Source organism: Sturnus vulgaris, chromosome 3, assembly GCF_052056855.1.
Source record: "Sturnus vulgaris isolate bStuVul1 chromosome 3, bStuVul1.hap1, whole genome shotgun sequence".
NCBI lineage: Eukaryota > Metazoa > Chordata > Aves > Passeriformes > Sturnidae > Sturnus > Sturnus vulgaris.
The window spans coordinates 14,035,323-14,057,567 of record NC_142245.1 but is presented as its reverse complement, the minus strand read 5'-3'; the positions used below and the strand labels follow the sequence as shown (position 1 = coordinate 14,057,567).

The 22,245-nt window shown below is 38.0% G+C and overlaps 1 protein-coding gene across 4 annotated transcripts in view; it reads right to left on the bottom strand.

Moving 5' to 3' along the window:
- Nucleotides 1-22,245, bottom strand: part of LOC148224185 (uncharacterized) — a 161,560-nt gene that overhangs the window by 78,903 nt on the left and 60,412 nt on the right. For 2 of the 4 annotated variants that reach the window (XR_015802151.1, XM_088160999.1), the window contains one exon: nt 13,423-13,527. Coding sequence is in view for 3 of the 4 variants with exons in the window: in XM_088160999.1 (XP_088017125.1) it covers nt 13,423-13,527 (105 nt within the window). In the remaining variant the exon portion in view is untranslated. Of the gene's footprint in view, nt 1-9,865; nt 11,187-13,422; nt 13,528-22,245 lie in introns of those variants that run through there. The other 2 variants (XM_088160997.1, XM_088160998.1) reach the window with 2 other exon arrangements.

Genomic DNA, 22,245 nt, shown 5'->3' with positions numbered 1-22,245 from the left:
TAGTTTTCCTTTCTTAAGAGGCTCAGAAAAGAAGAAAGGTGCTAACAAAACAGTGCTGAAGCCATTAGCCTCATCAGATAGCACTGCTATCTCCCTGCAGCTACAGATTGCTGCCTGATTTATTTAACAAATTCCATTCTCACAGGTGCATATTTATGTGCAGATACTCCTGTGATTATATCCTTCCATGAATATAAATCCCCACTTAGGAGTTATCAAGCATTATCAACCTTCATTCATATATATACACATACACTCATTCTGAACATAATTGTGACAGTGACACAAAGAGATTCTCATCAATTTTGTACAAGAAAAAGCAGATTTTAAAGCCCTCTAAAATCTAATTCAAGGTTCACATATTATCTGACCAGAACAGAGGGGTCAAAGATAATAATCGTAAATTGCTAAAATGTTTGCAGCATTTCGTTTTAAAGCTATAAATATTATCAATAGGAGGCATTGGTTTTCAAAAAACATTTGGTCAAATAAGCTGGCAATCAAGGAACTGAAAGTCAAACTGAACTTGCAGCGAATATGTGATATTTTGGTTGAACATAATTTAGTGTAGACAACTACATGGGGAAAATTTGAAGAACAGAAAGAGAAGGAAGGAAAACAGACTATCAGCTTGCTGTACAAGGCACCACACAGCTCCTCAACCAGATACACAAAAAATTTACATCTACATGGTATCAAACAAGCTTATAAAAGATCTTGGTGTGGTAAAAGAGGAGAAAGAAGTAAAGCCTGGAAACATGACCCACCTGAGAAACAACATAACCAGGATTTCCCTACAATAGTGTGTAAAACCTAACTAAATCTCCACCCTGTAGACAGAGAGTTAATTTGACATATCATGGAAATTTTGATAGCACAGTCACATCCTCAGAAGACAGAATGGGACATTCTAATTACTTTGTAGTGCCCTGGTAAGCAAAAATAGCTCTGCAGCCATACTGCAAGGGTTACCTTGCCCACTGCTTTCACAAACCAGGGGTGAGAGAAACATTTTCCTTTACACGACAGGTCTGACTGAGGAGAGATGTGGGGCCTCAGCTGGCGTGCAAAGACACCTTTGTTCTAATTCATCTGAACTAGATATTTTTTAAGAGAAACAGCCACTGTTGATGACAATTTCTGGCACTGGAGAACACACCAGGGATGAGTTGCTCGTGCATTTCACTACTGCATGACAAGCACCACAACTCTCTCCACTTCAGTCTTGCATTCATCTGCTCTTAAATCCAACTGCAATATCAGCCTTCAAAGTTCTTTTCAGCTTTCATTACATTTTTCCACAAGACAGAGATTCCCATGCTTTAAATGAGTTCAGTGTTCCTTGCCACAAACCTAGTTTTACATGAGGCCGTACTGAATATTTCCTCCTTGTGCTGCCTCACCAAGGAGTTCAGCATTATTCAGAGCTTTCAGTTTGCTCTCTCTGCAAGTGACACGTTTCTTCCAAACTGGAGTTGTCTGCATAACTAAATTTGTGATGATTTTGCATTTTCACTTCCAGAGCAAAACAAAAATATTAAATAACTTAGGGTTAAAAAGCAGTTCATTTAGGCACTCCATGAGAAACACAGATGTGTAAAAATTATTGTCTGCTTACAAATATATTCTGAGACATATTTACCTGTTTTATTCCATTTAGCAGGGCCCATGGAAATATTATTTTTAACAAAAATGCCACAGTCTATTGAATTCAAACCTCTACAGATATCTGTGACTGACTAAACCCCACGGGTGGAATGAGAGTCTTTGAATGAATCCCTCAAAATGAACAACACTCAAAGATGGGCAAGGGTGAAATGCCCAGGAAGCTCAGAGCACAACACAAAGCAGCTGATTTTGTGGAACCACAGCAGTGATCAGACCAGAATGGCAAAAGCATTGATGTGGCTCACCCAAAACTAATAAAATACTTTAAAACTGAGCAACAGATTTAAGCTGGCTTCAACCCAAATATTCTTTCCTGGCAACTGAGGAATGTTAGGACATGTAAAGTGAATCACACTGGTATTGTGTTTGATTCATTTACTGATTGATTTAAATAGGCAGAATTATTGCAACTGTTACATTTTTCTAAGCGTAATTTACATTTGCATTGTGTTTTCCATATATTTGGAAATATATGGAAAACACAATGCTAAACCAAAAATTGCATGGAACATTAAATATCTTTCAATAAGTAAGTTTGACATTAAACATTACACTTTTCATGCATGGAATATTTCAAAGAATCTGGTCTGAGGATATTGGACTCTGACAACATTTATAGCAGACTTTAAATCAATGCCTTTATCAATTAAATACAGAGTGTGAAAACAGGGATGTCTAAATTGTTAAAGTCTATTTCCCACAAATCTGCTTCATTAGCATTCATTATATCCCACTCATTAAAGTCTATATCATTCAAGCCTCACAATAACCATTCCCCTGGATTACAGATTTACTGACAGAAAGTCCATTTATCCTGTGTCAAAACTTTAACATTACCATTGTCTCTGGAATTCCCAAAATACAATAAGGTTATTTTTAAAAAAGGCAGGAATGTCCGAGAGACAGTTTAATATAAAATTTTCCAAATTTGAACTGATTCTTTCTTAGAGTTAAGCAACTTTAATAAATCATTTCCTTAAGACACAGAGACATTTGTGCTGGCAAAATGTGTTCCACAAATGGGTGGCACCTACAGTGCCAGAAGAGGACAGTTTCCCATATATCAGGGACACATCTAAGATAGATGCTTTCCTTAAAAACTGTCTGGTGATTTGCTGCCAGCACTGTGTACTGTTACACTATATTTCTCTTGTTGAGATTCAACTCTATTTCTTGGGATTCAATGATTTCAAGATCATTTACTTACTGACTTATGCATGACACAAAGCAACAGTTTGACTGGTTTCCCTCCTGGTGCTTCCTATGCCATGGATTTCAACACTGTGCTTGTACCTCTCTTCAGGCTCCCATTATAACATGACTATAATATAAAATTCCTTTAGTCATCATTGGAAGCAAAATGTTTCACTCAATGTTATAAGAACATTGCAAAGCAATTTTCTGGTTTCTTTTGAACTAGAGATTGTCTCACTTCTTTTAATAAAGCCTACCTGACATACAAAGGTTATTTTCACATAATAGAAAAAGCACAAAAACTGTTTTCTCCTCTCATTATGATGCACAAAGCAAAATACTTCAGTATTTTTGCACATCAGCTGAGGGCCCCCCAGAAAGAATCATCTGTTATGGAAGAACACCCAGACAATGCAAAAATCCACCTTTCCAGGTGAATATCTGGCATCTTTCATGGAAAGAGTCAACACCCAGGGGAATGGGGTAGAAAGACCAACTGTGTTCACCAGCCCATTTTGTTTATAACCAACTAGTGTGAATCAACAGACCAAAGTGAAGCAATTAAATTTTCCTTAATACACTTATGAGCTACTCAAAGCACAAGCTGGATGTTTCATGTCACCTAACACAGCTCATATCAGCACCTTGCAAGCATTGATTTGTATTTTAAGTTGCATAATTTGAATAGCAATAACCATGGAAGAAAAACAAAAAAACAAACAGAAACACAAACAAACAAACAAAATCTCCTAGAATCCAACAGCGGACCTGCATTGTTATCCATACTTAGACTCCATTGATTCCCATTGTACTTAAGTGTCTAGATGTAAATTTCAGGACCAGGCCTGATTTTTAAAGGCGCGTAAAGCTAGGAATAGAACTCATAATCATTTTGAGAATCCCATCAGATCCTTAAATCTTCATAATTAGTCACTTAACTGCCTTATTACTGTTGGCCCAGTTCTTAGCTGCAAGCAAGGGCTATGCTTAGGCACACCATACTCCTAAAAGTTCTTCAGTTCAGTCTCAGGTGGCTCAGACACGTTTCAGTGCCTCTGGTTTTAGTCATTGCAGAGTTAAACAGAGTAGAAAAAACATACACAAGGCAGCAATTTCTTATTATGAAACAAGGGTAGACAGAAAAACATCATAGGGCATAGAAAAACATCACTCTCCAAAAGCCTGGCCTGCAATCTAAAAGTTGTAAGATGACTGTTTTCTGTCAGAATTGTTCAATGGGCTTTGCTCTAGGTCTCCTCCTAAACTGTTGGACCAATTGGCTGATCTGTCACAAGTCTGTCTAGGTCTTGGCAATCTGGTGGGAAACAACCCAAGAAGTTCCCCCAGAAGTGAATAAACTTCACTGCTGTTTGTCAGGTTTAGTGAAACACAGTTAAATGAGAATTTATAGCAGTCTTTAATCCTCCAGACCCTGTACCCTCTGATGTGCTTCTAACTTCTTTATAAATCACCTTCAGTCATTTCATAGCAGTGGTCAGGCAAGCACTGCAGTAGTTTAATCCTATTTTCCTCTCATTCCCTTAATGACTCCATTTATTAGCCAATGAGTAGAACAATCTATTACAAGTCAAACCTCTCCTTTTCCAGTCTCAATACATGAGAGAAACTGGAGCCTCTTGCATGGATATTCTCATTATCATCAAAAAAATCCAAACAAAAACCATCCATCTCTCCTAAAAAAAATCCATACGCTATAAATAAACGTACTGGACTACCCACTCATAAATCTTTAAGAACTCCACTGGCTGCTTATCATGGATCTTACATGAAATCCCACTGCTTTCAGAACTGTAATTTCATTCCAGATATTACAGTATGTGCATCCAACACTCATATTCTTGTCACAAACTGCATTTATTCTAATGTGATTCTGGTCAACCTGAGCAAACATTTAAACAAAGCAGGACTTCTGCAATTAGAAGACAGAAAAGTAATCAAGACCTATCACCCTCCTACAAATTGCTTTAATAATAAAGTGCTAGAAAATAAATTTTCAAAATTTGAATTTGCTACTTAGGCGCTTCCAACATATTCTGATTAGATCAGGTAAATTGGCAATGAAAACTATTTATCTGCACCAGCTCCACATCTATTCACTGCTTATTGTGGACTCAGTGGTTACAGATACTCATATTTTGGTAGACGAAAATGCTATTGAGGAGGAGAATATCCAACCCATCCCTGGAAACAGGCCTAGCAAAAGCCCAGCTTCAAGAGGAGGTGAACAAAGGACCACTGCTCACACCAAGAAGCTGTCAGCAACTGCGGCACAAATTTCTGTAATAAACACTCCTCTCACTCCATCCACAATTTAATTAAATCCCCAATTTAATTACTACAGAAAAAAAAAATCACTGATCAGGGCCACAACTCCACATGAAATAGCTAAAACGTTGTTTCCGTTTTTAAATTAAGTTCCTGAAAAATACTCCAAAGAAAATTAAACCTTTCCATAACAAGACTGTTAAACTTAACATAGATACATTTAAGACACATAAAGCTTCAATTGGGTAAGAAAGCAGGATAAAATTTTAAAGTTTCTTGGTAATGTTTAAAATATAGCTTGGTTATATTTACTGACAAGTAGGAAGTTATTTGAAATGCAAAAGTATTTAAAAGTAATTTCTGGGCTTTGGGCTTTGACTTTTCTTAGAAGTTCTTATTAAAGAAGCCTTCATTCATATAAATGATGTGAAAGATGACATAAATAATCTGTTACTACAGGGTTTTAAAGAAGACAATCCTTGCATCACTGCAATTAAGAGCAAAGCTAAAAAAAAACCACCAGCTTTTATGGAGAGCTGATAGCAATCAGAGTTCGTTGATTTCACTGTTGCTGACTGACAAATTGATGTGAAAACATTTATAATAAACCATAAATAGAGCTTAGAGGCAGTCAAACTATACAAAGCAGAATGAGACTCCTTAATAAGGGAAAGTCTCTAGATATGAGTATCACTGATGCTCTGACAGGCCTGGTAAAATCTTAGCCAGATTCATGGAGATTTGGTCCTCCAGAATTTGGGGCAGCACATTGCCACAGGAATTTCAATTAAAGTCAGCAGTGTGTTTCTGACTTGGAACTTTGTATTCACTGAGATCTCAAATCCCCATTGTCAGATATTTTTCTGAGAAATTTACTCTTCCTTCATCGCATAAAATTCAGAAAGTGAAAATGAACACTTCTGTGGAGGAAGACAGGAGCCCTATTAAGGAGTCACTGTTACCATGTGTCACCCTTTACTAAAATAAGACCTCTACGAGCCCATTACTTAACGACAATTTATATCCCAGTTACACATCTGATATGCAGGTCTTGAAGATGCTTATTTTATTCCTGATAACTTTAGACTTTGTCCTGGCTTATGTAATATTCATGGAATTTTGTTTTTTCAAGTCAACTTGCACCAGCAAAAGGTCTTATCTTAGGCAATAGAACCTTTCTCAGGAAGTGAATATTTTAGATTCTGTCATTATTTCTTCCATTTGAAAGAATATAATATACTTCAATTCGTGGTTTAAAAGAGTTATTTCATACTGTGTTACAATTTGCGGCTTCAGTTACTAAGAAAAAACCAAGCAAATCTCACAACCAGATGCTGACAGATAGAAAAATCTGAATGTGTTAAATTGTAGTATTTAATAAAACTTTAACAAAAATAGCTGTTATCCAAAAAGTTACAACTTCTTTAATGTTTATAGCTACCTCTTCAGTGACTTTGGGTTTGTTTACGTCAAAGAAACAACTTCCCTTTTTAAAAGGCCAAGCATAAAAACATTAACTGGGGACAAAGAGTGAAATCTCCCAGCTGACTTAATACCCTACAAAAGGACTTGAAGGACAGTTCACAAATTTCAATAGACCTGTTGTTCCCTAAAGTAAGGATGTAAATCTAATAAAACACTATTTCTTTAAAGCATTTACTGGACCATAGTAGATTCAGTAAGAATCAAAGTTCTCACTGTTACACAGAGCAGAATTCTTTTTGCCTGAAACATGAAACAAGATATGATTACTGCTCCTGGTATCACATTTCTCTTTTAGGTTTAACATGATGTTCGTACACTTCCATTGAGGTCCAACTCCAAAGAACAAGATATATTGACATGTATAAATAGCCACAGTGACATGCCAAGATTAACAGTGCTGATGATTTAGTACCTAAATGGAAATGAAATCATTTTGCATAGTTATTAACTAAACATATATGTTTAATTTGCTTTTCTAAATTTCAAATCTGCAGAAAATATTGCACATGTTTGTAACACCTGAAGATCTGTTGTGGAGTTTAGCCATTTCCAGGGTGCTGGAAATGATATCACTTTCCTAACTAATTAGCATGAAAAGTGAGAAATCAATAACCAATAGAGGAGAGAATACTAATTAATGAAGTGAATTACATAATTTAGAATCAATGAGCATTAATTTCTTTGATTGCTAAAAATGTATAAATAAGTAAAAAAAGTTTTATATCAGCATCTGTGTGGAGGCCATAATTTTGTGTGCCACACACACCTCCTGGACAACTTACTCACCAACATTAAAACACAGTGTTAAGGGGTCTTATTTGTCCCAACAAATTCATAGAATTTTGGTAACAAGGGAAGCGTTTAGCTGATTATTGCGTAATAAATTATTTCATCAGCACTCTCCAGAATCCATTACTAAATGCACTGTACAAGCACTGCAATCAGGTACTATTCAAATTATAAGGAAGTAAAGATAATCCAGTCATTTTCTGATAAGCAGCAGAAAATACGCCCAAAATTAAAAAGCTCTTCACAACAGCAGTCACTGGTTCGCACTCCCTGTGCAAAGTTACTCCTTCCCTGCAGACTGCCTGAGCAGAGCTGCTGGGCTGGCTCCAAACCCCCTATTTCAATGCCTCAGCCACCCTGGCACCATTTTTCCCCAAAGCCAACTTGGGAGTTTGTTTACTTGCCAAACACCAGACTCAAAACATGTTCCACACTCTCAAAGTCAGCCAGAGATGTTCAGAAATGGAAGAGTTTCAGTTCCTTGTGCAACTTATCACCTCTCCATGATGTGTGCATGATATCAACTCAAATTTTCTTTCCTGCTCCTGTAACACCTCTTGGTATCTTTCTATCCCCAGCCCAGCTGTGTTCTCCCAAGCTGGAGCCTTGGCTTGTTGTCTCTTTACCACTACAGAAAGGTGAGGAGGGACCTGGTTCAGGCATTTGTGCTAATCTCAATTGGTGTGTGGCAAATATTGGGGCCACCAGAAGTGGCTAGGATTGTATGAGGAAGTAGTTTCAGGCTGCCTCTGGACTAAAGGTGTTTAATTTGAGAGCAAACCAAAGAAAGTCTTTTTACACTCACAGAGGTACTCTAAGCCCTTTACTCCAGATTGGGTCCATCAGCTACTGCCAGCTCTTACTTATAATGTTCTTATTTCCACATGAATTGTTAGATGCAATAACAGTAATGTCAGTGGCACTGAACAGTGGAACTGGCTAATGGTTTCCCACTTTGTCTAGATGCTTATTTTCTATAATTTCCCACCTATAAATTAGCATTTATCTTGCTGATAGGGACTATTATCGAGTTGAAATCCATATTCTACTGAAATGAATCACTTAATTAAGACCATAGTGTGATTCTTACTGTGTAGAAACATATTTTCCCAGTCATTTTAAGTACACTGAGTACTGCTATAGCTACAGGAGCAATACAGTGTAATAATATGCTCTGGAATAATAATTTGCACTTGTACAGGGTAAAGGTGGTTAGTATTTTTTTGAAGAACACCACAGGATACACCATCACACTTGAACTCATTTCATTCAAATTCTGCTCTTATGGTTTGACACATAAATGTATTTTCAAATAATATTCCCACTAATTGCATCAGCTCTTTTCTGACTAAAATTTAAAAGAATGTTTGGAGAAAATGTTCAGATCAAGAACTCTACAACCATTCAAACAAAGTAATTACTGTTTTCACTACCCTTAAAATTGCACTTTTTAATAAGTGGGTTGCAGGCTTTCAAAATTACCAGTTTTACTTACCTTTTATTGAACTTCCAGTAGCAGCTGATTTTCTCTCTGGGACACCAACATGGCAGATTCCCACTGATCTTGAACAAAACACAAATGGTCTCATGGAGACCATGGATTTTTTTTTCCTTACTGATTGTCCCAAATCTACAGCTGCCAAGTGCAAGTATTACTTTAACATTGCAATTTCATAAAAGCTACAGAAATCACCGAGACAAAAGGAAGAGGAGTGATGGAGAATAATACACTTACAGTAGTAAAATAACTATTTACACAGTAAATATCAGAGACATGCTTTGAAACTTGGAAAAAATGCAATTAAAAACCTCTGTTGGATCAGCTTTGCACACAGCCTCACCCTGAGTCATAAACGAGTGCAACTCCTTCTTTCATAGGTATTCCCAAGAGCTCTTTTTTAGCATCTTTAGTCAATAGTGAGTTAAAAAAATCCACATATAGTAATTTCATAGGACTACAGACACTACCAATACATAAAATATATGCAATGGGTTTTTTTTAATATATTTTCTAAAGCCTCAGGTTCATCCTTTTAGCTGTAAATAGTGAAGGAGTTCAGATCTAAAATTCAGCCTGTTTCTCCAGTGGAACTATTAATTAAAAACCTTTCAGATATTCAAAAGAAGCAGTCAGTAGCTTTTAACCATATCTACTACCATTATAGGTTGAGCCTTGGGTGATGGAAGAAGAGTACAATGCAGAACCTTAACGAGCTGATGCTTCAACTCCTTTTAAATTAAAAGTAAATCTCTTTATGAAGAGTCTTTGTATGATTAAATCTACCATTACTAAGGAATTAATTTTCATATCTATGTTTAAACAACAAGACTTATCAAGTACCAAGGTGATCACAAAATTCAGCAAGAGCTTTTATTGATTTAATGGTAATAAACAGAACTTTTATTTACGTAATCTGTTAAAGTAAATTGATTTATTTATATAAACTATCAAAAAAGCAGTAGCAGAAAATACAAGGCTATGATAGCTACTACTACAATAAAGCTTGTGAAAACCTTATCAACAAAGTTGCAAAAAGAAAATTTATGACACAAGTACTTAAACATTTTTCACAACATTTTGTGTGGTTTCAGCAATGAGTCTTGAGAGAACACACAAGAAGTCAAAGGTACTCCTAAGTTGTGTTAAAAAAACAACAAATTCTGCCTGTTTGGTTTACTATCATAAAAAAAGTCTTGACTACTGGGGGAATAAAGAATGGTCTTGCTTCATGTATGGCTGAAGAGCTGAAAATGTGGTGCTATTTCACAAGCACAACGGGGCACTGGATTTCCAGCCTGTCTTGCACATTCTGCTGTGTGAAATCTTCAACGCATTCCTTCTGCACCAGAGTTCTACCTCATGCTAATAATGCCATCCAGGCTACTCCAAGGTCAGATTACTGAGGTCAATGCACCAAATTTGAAACCATCAGCTCACTCTGGGATAAGCCAAGGCCACCCTGAAGGAGGAGAGAATCAGAGGACAAAGTGGCATCGAGACTAGGTCCTTCCTTGAGGTCTCTGCAGGTTGGCACATGAGTAATGCAGAATGTAAAAAAATGCAGACAGCTGAACAGTAAAAATGATTTTTCCAATGTTTCACCCACCATGTTAACCTGTTTTTATGCAAGGATATCCCATGCTCAGATCCACCAGAGGAGCCGCCAAGGTGAGCTCTTGCTTGTCCATGTACATCAAAGTTAGCTTTGTTGGTAAAAATTTCTTTGTTTTCTAATTTTGCCAGCAGTGCTGCCCACTGATTGGTAATGATAGTAATCTATATATAATGATAGTAATCTATATAATCTAGATACCACTGATGGTAATGCCTCAGAAGAGGCATGGTTATAAGAGAGGAACTGAAAGAAGATATAAATCCATAGTTTCCCTTTCTTCCACCAGTTTCATCAGTAACTTTGTTTTCCCTTCCATCCATTCCCATGCCTTGGTTCCAGCAGAAGGTATCACAAAAGTATCTGCTCCCTGTGTCATTATGTCCAGAACTGACATTTGGTTAGGGTTTAACAGGGATTGTACTTGTCCCACTTTCCGAGGAGATGCATAAGGACCAGTGGTTTGCCAGGAGTTTACAGATACCAGAGCTTAGTAATATTTCCCAAACTCTGTGTTGCAGAGCCATAGACACTTTGAGCAGTCTAAGTGTGAATTGATGGTTACCTCCTTGTTCTGTACAGGCATTGTGCTGAAGTGTCTGAGTTGCAAGCTTTGCTGAAATTCCTTTACATCCAAATAATCCTTTTTCACTGAAATTAAATAAACTAAGTCAAGAATCTGGTATTTACTGTGCTGAAGGCCAAACAAGAGAATCCAAACTTCTTTTTCTGAAGTTGGACACAACTGCAGAGTTCTATATTTGTAAGATACATCTGGAAAGGGTTTACAGCTAATTCAGAATGAGTTAACCAATGTCACCTAAAATTAGGTAGGACAATCTCAGACTGTATTAAGCAAAGACAGAAAATAGAGATAAATTAAAAAAAAAAAAAAAAAAGAGGAGTAATATTCCTCTACTCCTTACCAGAGGCAAAATTCAGAGATACTGTGAAGTCTTTATATTCTAATTCAATGGGTCAACCCTCTAGACAGAAGAATTATTAATTTATAATGACTCAGGTGGCAATTTTTACCACTTCTGTCTCTGCAAACTGAGCAGATTTTCATTTCTCTTTGGGTTTTTATTCTACAAACAATTTAAGCAAACATTCACATGAAGGTACAATACATATGCTCTGGGTTTTTTCTCTAACCTTTGAAAAAAAATGAATAATAATGCTGGGATTAAAAAGTTTAAAAGCTTCACATTTAATTGCACCCAGTATCTGACTTCAATGGGATCTTAATCCATTCCATGTACAAAGAGGTATTTAAAATCCAGTATGTATAGAATATATTTTCATTTAAAAAAACCCCAGTACTGTTTAGGCCTCCTAAATGAAGATATTTATGTATTTTGTGACATAGTGACCAGTATATGTACTTTTTAAAAAGCTTATGAGCTATCAAAAACAAATGTTCTGCAAAACTTTAGGCAAAATCTTGATCAACTAAAAGAAATTAGTATTACAAGTTTACAGGTTTTCTTATAATTTTGTAAGTCTCCCTAGTCTTGCACCTGAGTTTACAGGCTTCCTAAACAACCTGGGCTCACAGGCTTAAAAACCATTCTTGTTATTCTTACGGCACCACAGAAGAATTTGTTTTGATGATTTTAGGCATACTTTTGCTAAGTACCTTCATGGAGAAATGATCCCACTGAAGTTGACAATCTGATTACCTAGTTTCAAAACAACATAAATTGAAATGGCTGCGCTAACACACAAAGCCTCTATTACAGAGATTTATAAAGGAAAAGCTGAGTGAACTTTAATTACAGCAGCATTTCCCATGCCACTGTGTTACTGACAGGTCTATTGCCTCTTGCTCCAAGCTAGGATTATAGCTTTACTCAAGGGCTTTCTGTTTCAGAATCTCTGCATAAGCTTTCTCTGACAAAGTGCCTAGAATTGCACTGTCTAAATTAGCATAAGCCAGTGTTTTTAAAAAGGAAAATCTGGCACCCTACAGAAGCCCTGATCTCTTCTAGAGCAATCCAAGTCCAGCCATGGCAAAAGGATATGAGATACTGGGAGTAGGAGCCATAAAACAGCTGGATAAGACTAGCAGTATTGAAGAAACATCAAAGCAGCATCAGCTGAGAAACCAAGCACTCAAATCTCTGAAAATTCAAGTGTCATGATTACTTCTTCACCATTAGCTCAGAAACCTTGCACATAGTCTACTTCCAAAAGCATAAACTAGTCAATTAAGATAAAGGTCTGGCCTAAATAATACCCTGAGCCTCATTTCTAGCTGCTGTCAAACACCCTTTCTCCATTAGAGCCATGGCAGCTTTGCTGATTCAGACCAGCTGAGGATCTGGGGTAATAATAGTCAATATGTTACTGTAGTCATTAAGGAGCTGAGGTGGAAGGTGCAGAACAGGCCATAGGTTTCAAATCCCAATTTTGTCCTTCTCTCAGTCATCTCAGAGGTAGTTGCAGAGCACCTAGTGCCTATTACTGCTAAGGATGAAACAAGCTTTGTGTTCTTGTGCTTTTACTGATAATCACCATAAAGAGTCATAAAAGGCTATGATTTTCAAGGTAAAGCTGGCACAAATTGGTCATTTGGAATGCTTAAAGTGAAGGTAAACCTTTATAGACCCCTATGCACAAGAAACTCACAACTAACTCTGTGCTTTCATGGTTTTCTTCAGACTCAGCTACAGCCCTTATGAGACCACAGCTTGATGGGGCTGCGTGACAGAGGAACAGAGGAAAGAAAATCAGGAAATCTTCTCACCTTCCTGACTCAATTCCACCTGCAGTCTGTGCACACGTAAATTCTGCTGTCAGACAGCCTTAACTCCAGCCATTCCCTGGAGGTCATGAAGGATTTTCTTACCTTGAGGACAGCCATACATGCAAACACAACCCTTACCTGTCTCTGCACATCTCTCTACCAGGAAGGCTCTGCCAAAGAAAGAAATTTTCCCAGCAGAGATGATCTTCCTCCAGGCACATGCTGTGGAAATCCAGGATGGAGCTGCAAAATAAACTCCTTGTCTTCAGCCATGCATTATACGGATTTCTTCCTCAATACACACCTAGCAAAAGCTACAAAAAGAAAGCTCTGTATGCAGAAACTGAGGTAATGCTGAAACTATCTGTTGATAATGTGAAAGTACACATTCTCTGTCCAGCTGCACTATTATAAATCCCAATGATTTTTTTTGTGATATGTTAACAATTAGATGCAAGCAGTGCATAGAGAGTTGTGAGTAACATACAGTATGTGATTTCCTCTGTCACTGACTTGTAAGAGTGTTCATTTAGCTGTTGCTTGTCCTTTCTGTGATGTAAACCTCTAAAAGGTAAAAATATGCTGGCCTGAAAAACTGAAAATGTTCTCATTAGCCACTCATGTTTTTACCTCACGCCCCAGGGGCACATCAGTAACAACGGGTAACAAATTAAAGTAACACAACTTTACTTCACCCTGGGTCTCATTTTTTGAGTTGTTGCAAGTTTGTCTGGGCCAATTTATTTATTGTAAAATTACCACATTTGCGCCAAAGTTCTTCACCTTATGCCTTCGAACTCATTCATTCAAACAAGTGCCTTCTCCTTGGAAGTCATATGAGTAATAAGGCCTCCTTCAAAATCAACACTTTGAGGTCCAACAAATGAAAAAATTCTTTGCTGAAAACTCCAACAAAGGCCACAGCTTTTCCTTGGACCAGAGCTCTCTCACTTCTGTATTAACACCAGGATAGAGTGGGTAAAAATCAATCTATTACAGAAATTTATAAAGGAAAATTGGAGTGCTCTGACTGAATATTGACTCGAGCCTTGTAATAATCACATTCTGAGACTCCTGTGCAGGTTCAGAAGCACAGGGAGAACAGGTGCTTGAATAATTCTTCTGCTTTTTCTTATCTATCAAGTCCAAGAAGAGGATTTCCCTTTCTGCCAATGTTTGTTGCCTGATTTTGCAATCTGAAATCAATACAATTAAAAGAAAAAAATGCTGTGGAAGAGTAGCATACTCATGACCATAAAAGCTGTACATATGTAAATATGAATCACCAGAACTAAGCCATCAAAGTAAGAAAGAAAACTTTACAGTTTTTCTCCTGATCTCTGTTTTCACCATAAACAGAAATCTCTTGCATGGACCATGCCAACTTTCCTCATATACCAAAAGGAAACCCCTCCTTGACAGCACATCTGGTCTGAACACAGCACTGATGTGTTCTGGATGGGTGGAGTTTGGGGCAAGATGAGACAAGAGTTGATAAGGCTGCTGCCAGCACACAGAAGTATCTTCCTAGTACCTTTGTAAAAGAGCAAAGGTCATGAAGAATAGCACTGTAAATAAGTCAGTGGAGAGGTTTAGAAGGGTCTGAATTTAAAAAGCCTTGCTGCCTAGGCCTGAATTTTAAAAAGCACTGGTCAAAATCATATTTAGCATTTCCAGCATCAGGATATTTTGGCATCCCTTGTCCTCTTACTTCATTAGAGCTTCTTGACATCTGTTTCCCGCTCCTCCTTCTTCCTTGTCTGTCTCCACAACCTGTTACTTCTGCTACAGCCTGTAACTCCTGTTGCTTCCAGCTCTATCCTTGTCTGCTCTGTTGTTTTGGCTCACATATTATGAATTCTTATCTTATTTAGGGAAACTCAGAGCCTACAAAAAACTGCCAGGTTTATTCTGCTTCCAGCATTCATATGCAATGTGCCAGGAAAATCCTCAGCGTAAGCCAATCAAATAAAATATTCATTTCAGGACCGCCCAAACACAGTATTTAAAAAAGTCTTAAAGACAGTGGCTTTTTATTTGTTTCTGTATTTTTGTTTGCCTGGGGTTTTTAAGTTCTCTATCTGTGGAGCCCAGGCTTTGCTGCTACGTAAAGCTGTTGTTTCCCTGCTGTAGCATCCCTGTCACTGAGGGAGGACAGCTCATCACCCTGCTCATCACAGCCGCGCATCTCTCACATGGCACAGGCATGCCCATCATCCTCCCCCCTTCTGCCACTGCTGATCCCCACTGCGCTGCCTCCAGGCCTCGTGGGCTTGGCCGGGCTGGAAGCTGAGCTGGCAGGGCTCTGCCCCCGTGGTGCTCAGGAAAGAGCCGCAATTAGAGATCTGTAATTGGGTGCCATCATCCCGAAGGCGCCCGAGAGCAGGTGCGCGACACCAGAGCGCACGGCCGGGGTGGCTGCCACTCGAGGGCCCACAGTGACATCTGCTGGAACGGCTCGTTCTGAAGGGCCCGTGGAAGGATTGGTCAAGCCCACACAAGCTCCCTTTCGAAGGGAAAAAGGAAACTGATAACATGTCACCGTCGATAATCTTGAAAGGGGAGCGCCTGAGTGGAAGGCAGGCTGCAGAGTACTGAACGTGGCTCACACAGCAGGAGCAATCCCAAACCCTCCGGCATTCCCCTCTCCTACCCGATTGTTTTCTTCACAAAGAAGCCTGAAACCAGAGCCCACTCTTGCAGTGTAGTCGGAAATAACGTCTACACAAGCTGGCATCTTCTTTTGATCATTTCATTGAGAGCACAGCCCCTGATCAGAGTGGGAGAGCCGCCAGGTTTCTAACAGAGTTCCAAGTTTACCCAACCATGGAGTTTTCCCCCTCACTTCTTCCAAGCAGAGTGTTAAAATCCTCCAAATCTTAATTGACCACCTTAAGCATCCTCCAAGAGAATATCAAACACATTTGACAACTTGGAAGTGCTTTTCAGTTACAAGATTTTAATAATGCTAATTCCACTTAGCAGCTCTACCTCCATGGCCTTTTTTCTTTTTTTTTTTTTCTGCTGTTAACCGAAATATCTTTCTGTAAAGCTGCAGTTCATCATAGGACTGACAAGCAACTACTTTGGCATTGTGGGTCAAGCCTTTCCAGGTGACCTTTCCGTATGCAGAGGGTAAGAGCACGCACAAGGGAGATGCCTCGATTGTCCTGAGGATGAGGGCACACAGTTCATTTTAGGATATGTGTGAGTGTTCTGCCCCAGTGTGGAGACTCTAAAAGGAGGACTGCTAAGGCAGGGTTTTTATTTAGCAGCAGCATATAAGAGGAAAGAGAAACTGGCAGTGAACAACAAAATTCAGATGGAGAACAGACAAGTCCACAGTTCATTTTGCAGAACTCAGAGGTTGAGCATCCTGAAGCTTCCAGGAGTGGCAGCAGAACAGAGAGAAGGAAAGAGCTACAGGAGAAACAGGCATCACAGAAACTGGAAAAGGAAGAAAGCTTTTTTTTCAATTCCTTGTAAGAAAAGCACTAACAGGTGTTACGTACCTTTCTGTATCCAAAACTTGCGGAACCACAACTTTCCTCCCTTAAAATTAAATGGGAAATCGGAAAGTCAGGAGGAGCCGACTCATGAACTATTGAAATCCAAGTTACTTAATTTTTAAATTTTAGCCACCCAGTTACAAAGTCTTGACCCTTCTATTGTCACAATCATATTTATAAACTGCTTTATCCTATTTTGGAAGCCTGGAGACTTCAAATAAATCACTACCTAACCAGAAAAAGCCTCTCTGAAGGAAACTGTCACCAGTGTGGAGAATATTGTATGTGGGCAGGGGGACGATTCAGAATGGAAGTTACCAAAGGCGACCTCAGATTTTTTGCCCCCAAAGAGCCAGAAAGTGAGTTAAACAGCTTAAATTGTAGATTCAAAGAAGGATTGAAAATGCAACAACTTGATTATCACATTCTTGAGTACTGTAGCCTCAAAATGGAACAGACACATGACACAGCTATTCAGTTAAAACACAAGCAGGGAAGAAAACAAAACAAAGTAAACCCAGACAGGGAAGCTGTCTAGATATTTACATAAACCGGCCAGGTTTTCTGCTTTTCGTTTCAATAAAGTGATGACTCGCTCATAGAAGATCTGGCCAAAGTTTTCAGACTGCATGAAATACTAACAAACTCCTATTCATGTGAATATGGAAAGTAAGACGGTTTTATTAAATTGTAAATCTTCTGCTAATTCATCAGTCTAGTCTGCAAGTGCCAATTATAAAACTCCACATGTTTTGAGGATAAAAATTAAATGTTTTGACTTTGATTAGACTATTCATATGTCTGAACATGTGTTTGTGGTCTTTTCTGTCTGGAGGCCTAACTGCAAATCCTTTATTCTTTAGTGCTACTGGATTAGGAAACAAGCAATAAGAACAGTTTTCACTTGTCTCTAAGAAATTTTAATATTTGGCTTTTAGCAGATATTTCCCTGTGTTTCTCAGGAAATATTAAAATTTAGTAAACCCATAAACTTGTTTGGGTTTGGTTTTTTTTTACTGTGCTTAAAACCTGATCCATGGTAATACAGATAAAAACCATGGGATTTCTGTTTTGCAGAATTGGTCAGAGTGGATGTTTTTACGCTTACTACAGATCTGGGGAGAAGCATTGCATAGCTGGGGGAAAAAAGGAATCTGAAATATATCTGCCATAGTATATATGCTGGCACTACACAGGAAGGTTCAGTTTAATGTTGGAGTGATGCAGCACAAATCCTTCTGAATTAATGAAGCAAACTGAGCTATTTCTATTCAGGTGATCAAACACAAAGTTAAATATTTGGTTTGCTGTTCATCATAGAAAATGTTTGTGCATTGGTTTGTTTGGGTTTGGAGGCTTTTTTCCAAAATTAAGGGGAAAAAAATCTAAAATTATAAAAATAAATTCATCGCATTTATTTGTTGAAAACTTGGTTATGCAGGAAATTTTCCAACTACCTCTGACCAACCATCATCAACATATTTATATGGGTTTCACTGCTATGATGCACCTCAGCTGCTGGCACTCCTACCAGATGAAAGCATTTTAAAGACTTGTTCATACTTCTATTAACTTTATCCCTGTGTAAGTTGATATTTAGGTAGATGTTACTGAAGAGCATTCCCACTTTGTTCAAATCTTGGATCCTTGGCTCAAGCATTGAATCCTTAGTTCAAAATTCCTTATTATGTCAAAATATTAAATTCCTAATAATTACTCTGACAGAATGTGTCCCATTTTCTAAATTTTCTTATAAATTTTTTTCTTGAAAGTTAGAGGTATTGAGTTTTTTCCAGAACATACATGATCTGATTGTGAATTATTTAAAAATGATTCCACATGAACAAGAATGAATATTGTTTACTAAAAAATGAGATGTGCCTTATTGTCTTCTAATTTCTGAAAACTGGAGATTATGAACCCCTTTTCAAGTCATGGTTTGATCAGTATTTTCAACATATTGAAAATAATGGTCCAACTTTCAATAACATTTTTTAATTCTCTGTATAGCCAGAACTAATTTTTAAAACATTAACAATGGTTGAAATGTGAGGGCTTTTGTTTTCAAGCCAAAACAACAACCAGGACACAAATACTTCTATAAAACACCGCAGTGATCTCACTGACAACTTCTAACGCTCTAAGAAGGGTCTTTTTTAAACAGTAAACCTCAACATTTAACTCAGAGGATATCACCAAAAAATAAAAAATAAAAAACAAAACCAAAACCACAACTCTGAAATAGCACAGAATATGACAGAATATGAGACTATTCTGTAAACTATTACAGAAACTCAAGTTGCTTGTCATTAAGAAGAGTGAGGAAAGCCATATCTATGATAAAGCACTACTCTGTAAAAGTATTAACCAGTCATTTAGTCCAGCTGACAGCTCTAATGCTTCAAGAGCTTCAAAAATTTCTCAACTAGAAATGTAGCAGTGCCAAAAATACATCAAATGGGCCTTTAAGAATTCATTCTATGCCTTCGATTATGCTAACACCGCAACTTTTGATCACTGGCTTTAGCTCCAAGAGTTAATGAAATTAGTGAATTCTTTTTCACCTTTTTCATAATCCCTACACCATACACTCATCCTATTGTCCACCCAGTAAGGCAGACAAGATATAAGGGACATTCTCTAGTTTCTCTAGTTAGACTGCAACATTATTAACTCATCTGGAAACAACTTGGCAGGAAATTACACAGAAGAAGGTAATTATTCCTCTCTTTTAATAATCTCCAGCTGTTTAAGTGCTGTTGTCATTGCTTCAGACCAGGTCAAACACTCTTCTAAGAACCCCCTGGCCCTTTCCTCTTGTGAGAAATAACATAAGTAACACAAAGAGGTGTCTCCTCACTGCCCAATACTTTCACAGGCTCCAATACCCACTCTAATTTGGAATTATCTGGTAATCAGAGCCCTCTATAGAATCAGTGCCTCAAGACCTAGCAGCAATTAATATGATGCCAGACTGGTGGTGATTCCCTTCCTGATGCCATGCAACAAAGCACCTTCTTCTAAACCAACATACGCCATTAAACTTTGGAGATTCAGTGCTGACTGGAAAGTAATTATCTTTCTTCTCTGCTCATGCCCACCTGCAATCAGATGGTGGTTTTCCTGGTCAGGGCATGTGGAGCAATGGAGAACAGTGTCTCAGGTATATGGAGTTATCCTCGGGGTTGTCCTGTGCAGGGCCAGGAGCTGGATTTTCTATGATCCTTGTGGGTCCCTTCCAACTCAGGATATTTTATTGTTTTACTCAGCCAGCATGCAGAAAAGTGGAGCTTGGCCATGGATCCCTCTGTGCCCTGATAAATATTCATGCTCTCACAACATTCCACACTTTTCTCACATGAATATATGATTATGGTTTGCTGCCAGAAAGTCAAGGCAGGGCATCTACACCGAGAAAAGCCTTCTGCTTTTAATACTGGTGTAATGTCTGATATATCCCTCTACCTCCAAACACCCAAATAAGACAATAATGGGCATCTCCCAGGATCTCTTTGATGTAACAGTGATGCTTTCAAAACAGCCCCTACAAAACTTAGGTTAAGTTGTTCTGCTGCAAAAGCTAGTGAATGACAAAGGTATAAAAGCAGGTGATGATAATCTATTGCCAAACACACCTGATCTGCAAAAATGTAAACCAAATTAAAGCCCAGAATTATCTATGAACCCTTCATTTTTTGGCTAAACCACAACTTGGGAACATTACTGCTTTCTAGAGCTAAGCCTCACTACTTAATGCAACCGTGCCCAAATATGAACCAGTCCATCAGCTGTTTAATTAGCAATAGAATAGTCATACCTAATTAAATGCCAGAAAGTAACCATCTCCACCAATTCAAGGCCTAGTTGCTCACTTTTTATCACACTGATACTCAACCCAGAAATGCCTTCTTTCATTTATAAACTGCTCTCTCCATTAATTACTTTGGCAAAGTGCAGAGGAATCAACAAATCATGGTGAGCAGAGTAGCAGGCAATCCTGCTCCTGAAGCTGGATATTTCATCATCCCAATTCTTTCCTGAACGCTGCTGATTTTGATCTGTATTTTACAGGGTAACAGGCTGTTCTTCCATCTCTGCCAGGGGAGTAGGGAGGCAGGTTTGAGGTAGATTTATGAAGAGACAATAATCCTCAAATCGCTTGCAATTCCATCACCCTTCAGCCAGCAAATTCTCATTCTATTTAGTATGTGTTTGAAGGGCTCTGGTGGGATGGAAGTGGTGGAGGCACAGACAACTGCTGCCACACACACAAGAGTGGTAATTTCAGCTTGTAAATTATGACACAGAAAGTACCTGTAACAGCACAAGGCATCTCTGAATCATGCAGGGAGCTGTTCTGAAGCCTCCTGCTTAGCTGTTTCTCTTCCCTTCCTCTCAGAAGGCACTGATTCTCTGTAGACTCTATTCAATTTTCTCCCCATAGATTTGTGTCTTCTTACTATACATAGACATTGTTGAAGCCTGCAGAAGGAACTAAACACACTCCAGCAATGCTACTCCAGATGATGTTCAATTTCAACTACTTATAAAGCAGTTTACAAAATCGAAGTAAGCTCAACAATAAATATTACCATCAACATCTTTCTATCCTTTCCCTCAGACACATCAACTCTCTCCTGAAGGGGTGTCTGATTCAAATAGGATCTCCAGACCTGTAGGTCCTGCTAACATACTACATTCCAAACACATTTAAAGCTTTACAATGATCAAAGATGACAATGTCAACACTCACGAAAGATGTTATTTAAAGCACTCTATTTCTGCCACTAAAATTCTTTACACCAACAGCCTTTATTTCCAGCATAAACTGTAAGAACAAGATTTTAATGAATGTCATATTTGTAGTATGACTTATATTTCTGTGTTGTACTTCACTTCCTCTAAGATGTCTAGTGCAGTTTCTTGCTTTGCTTCCACAACTCAGCCTTACAGAGAAAACTTCAATATGGAGAAAATTCTCCAAAACTGCAGCCAGTTAATGCTGCATTTCTGTCTTTTGAAGGAAAAAAACAACCCTCTTCAGCATTCTAAGGAAGTAAAAATACCAGAAAAATTTACAAGGCTTCCCAGGAAATCACCTGTGAAAGTAAAAAATTTTAAACCTCTGGGATGCCTTAAAGAACATTTCCCATCAAAATTGCACATTTCTATAATATTTACAGGTATATTATGACCAATTCATATGGCACAGTGCCATATGTTACACTGAGACTGACAGGAACTTTCATGGCTTAGTAAGAACAAGCTTTTCCTTCTAGATTTTAGAGGTAGGAGGGCTCAATTAAAATGGTCTGGATGAGCTGCTGCTCAACCATGTTGAGTCAAAATAATTCACAGATGTATCAACACATATCTGTCAAGAAGTATCCAGTTCCATTTAAAGATTTTACCCATGGAGCAATAAATAAATTTTTGGTTTTTGTTTCTCTTG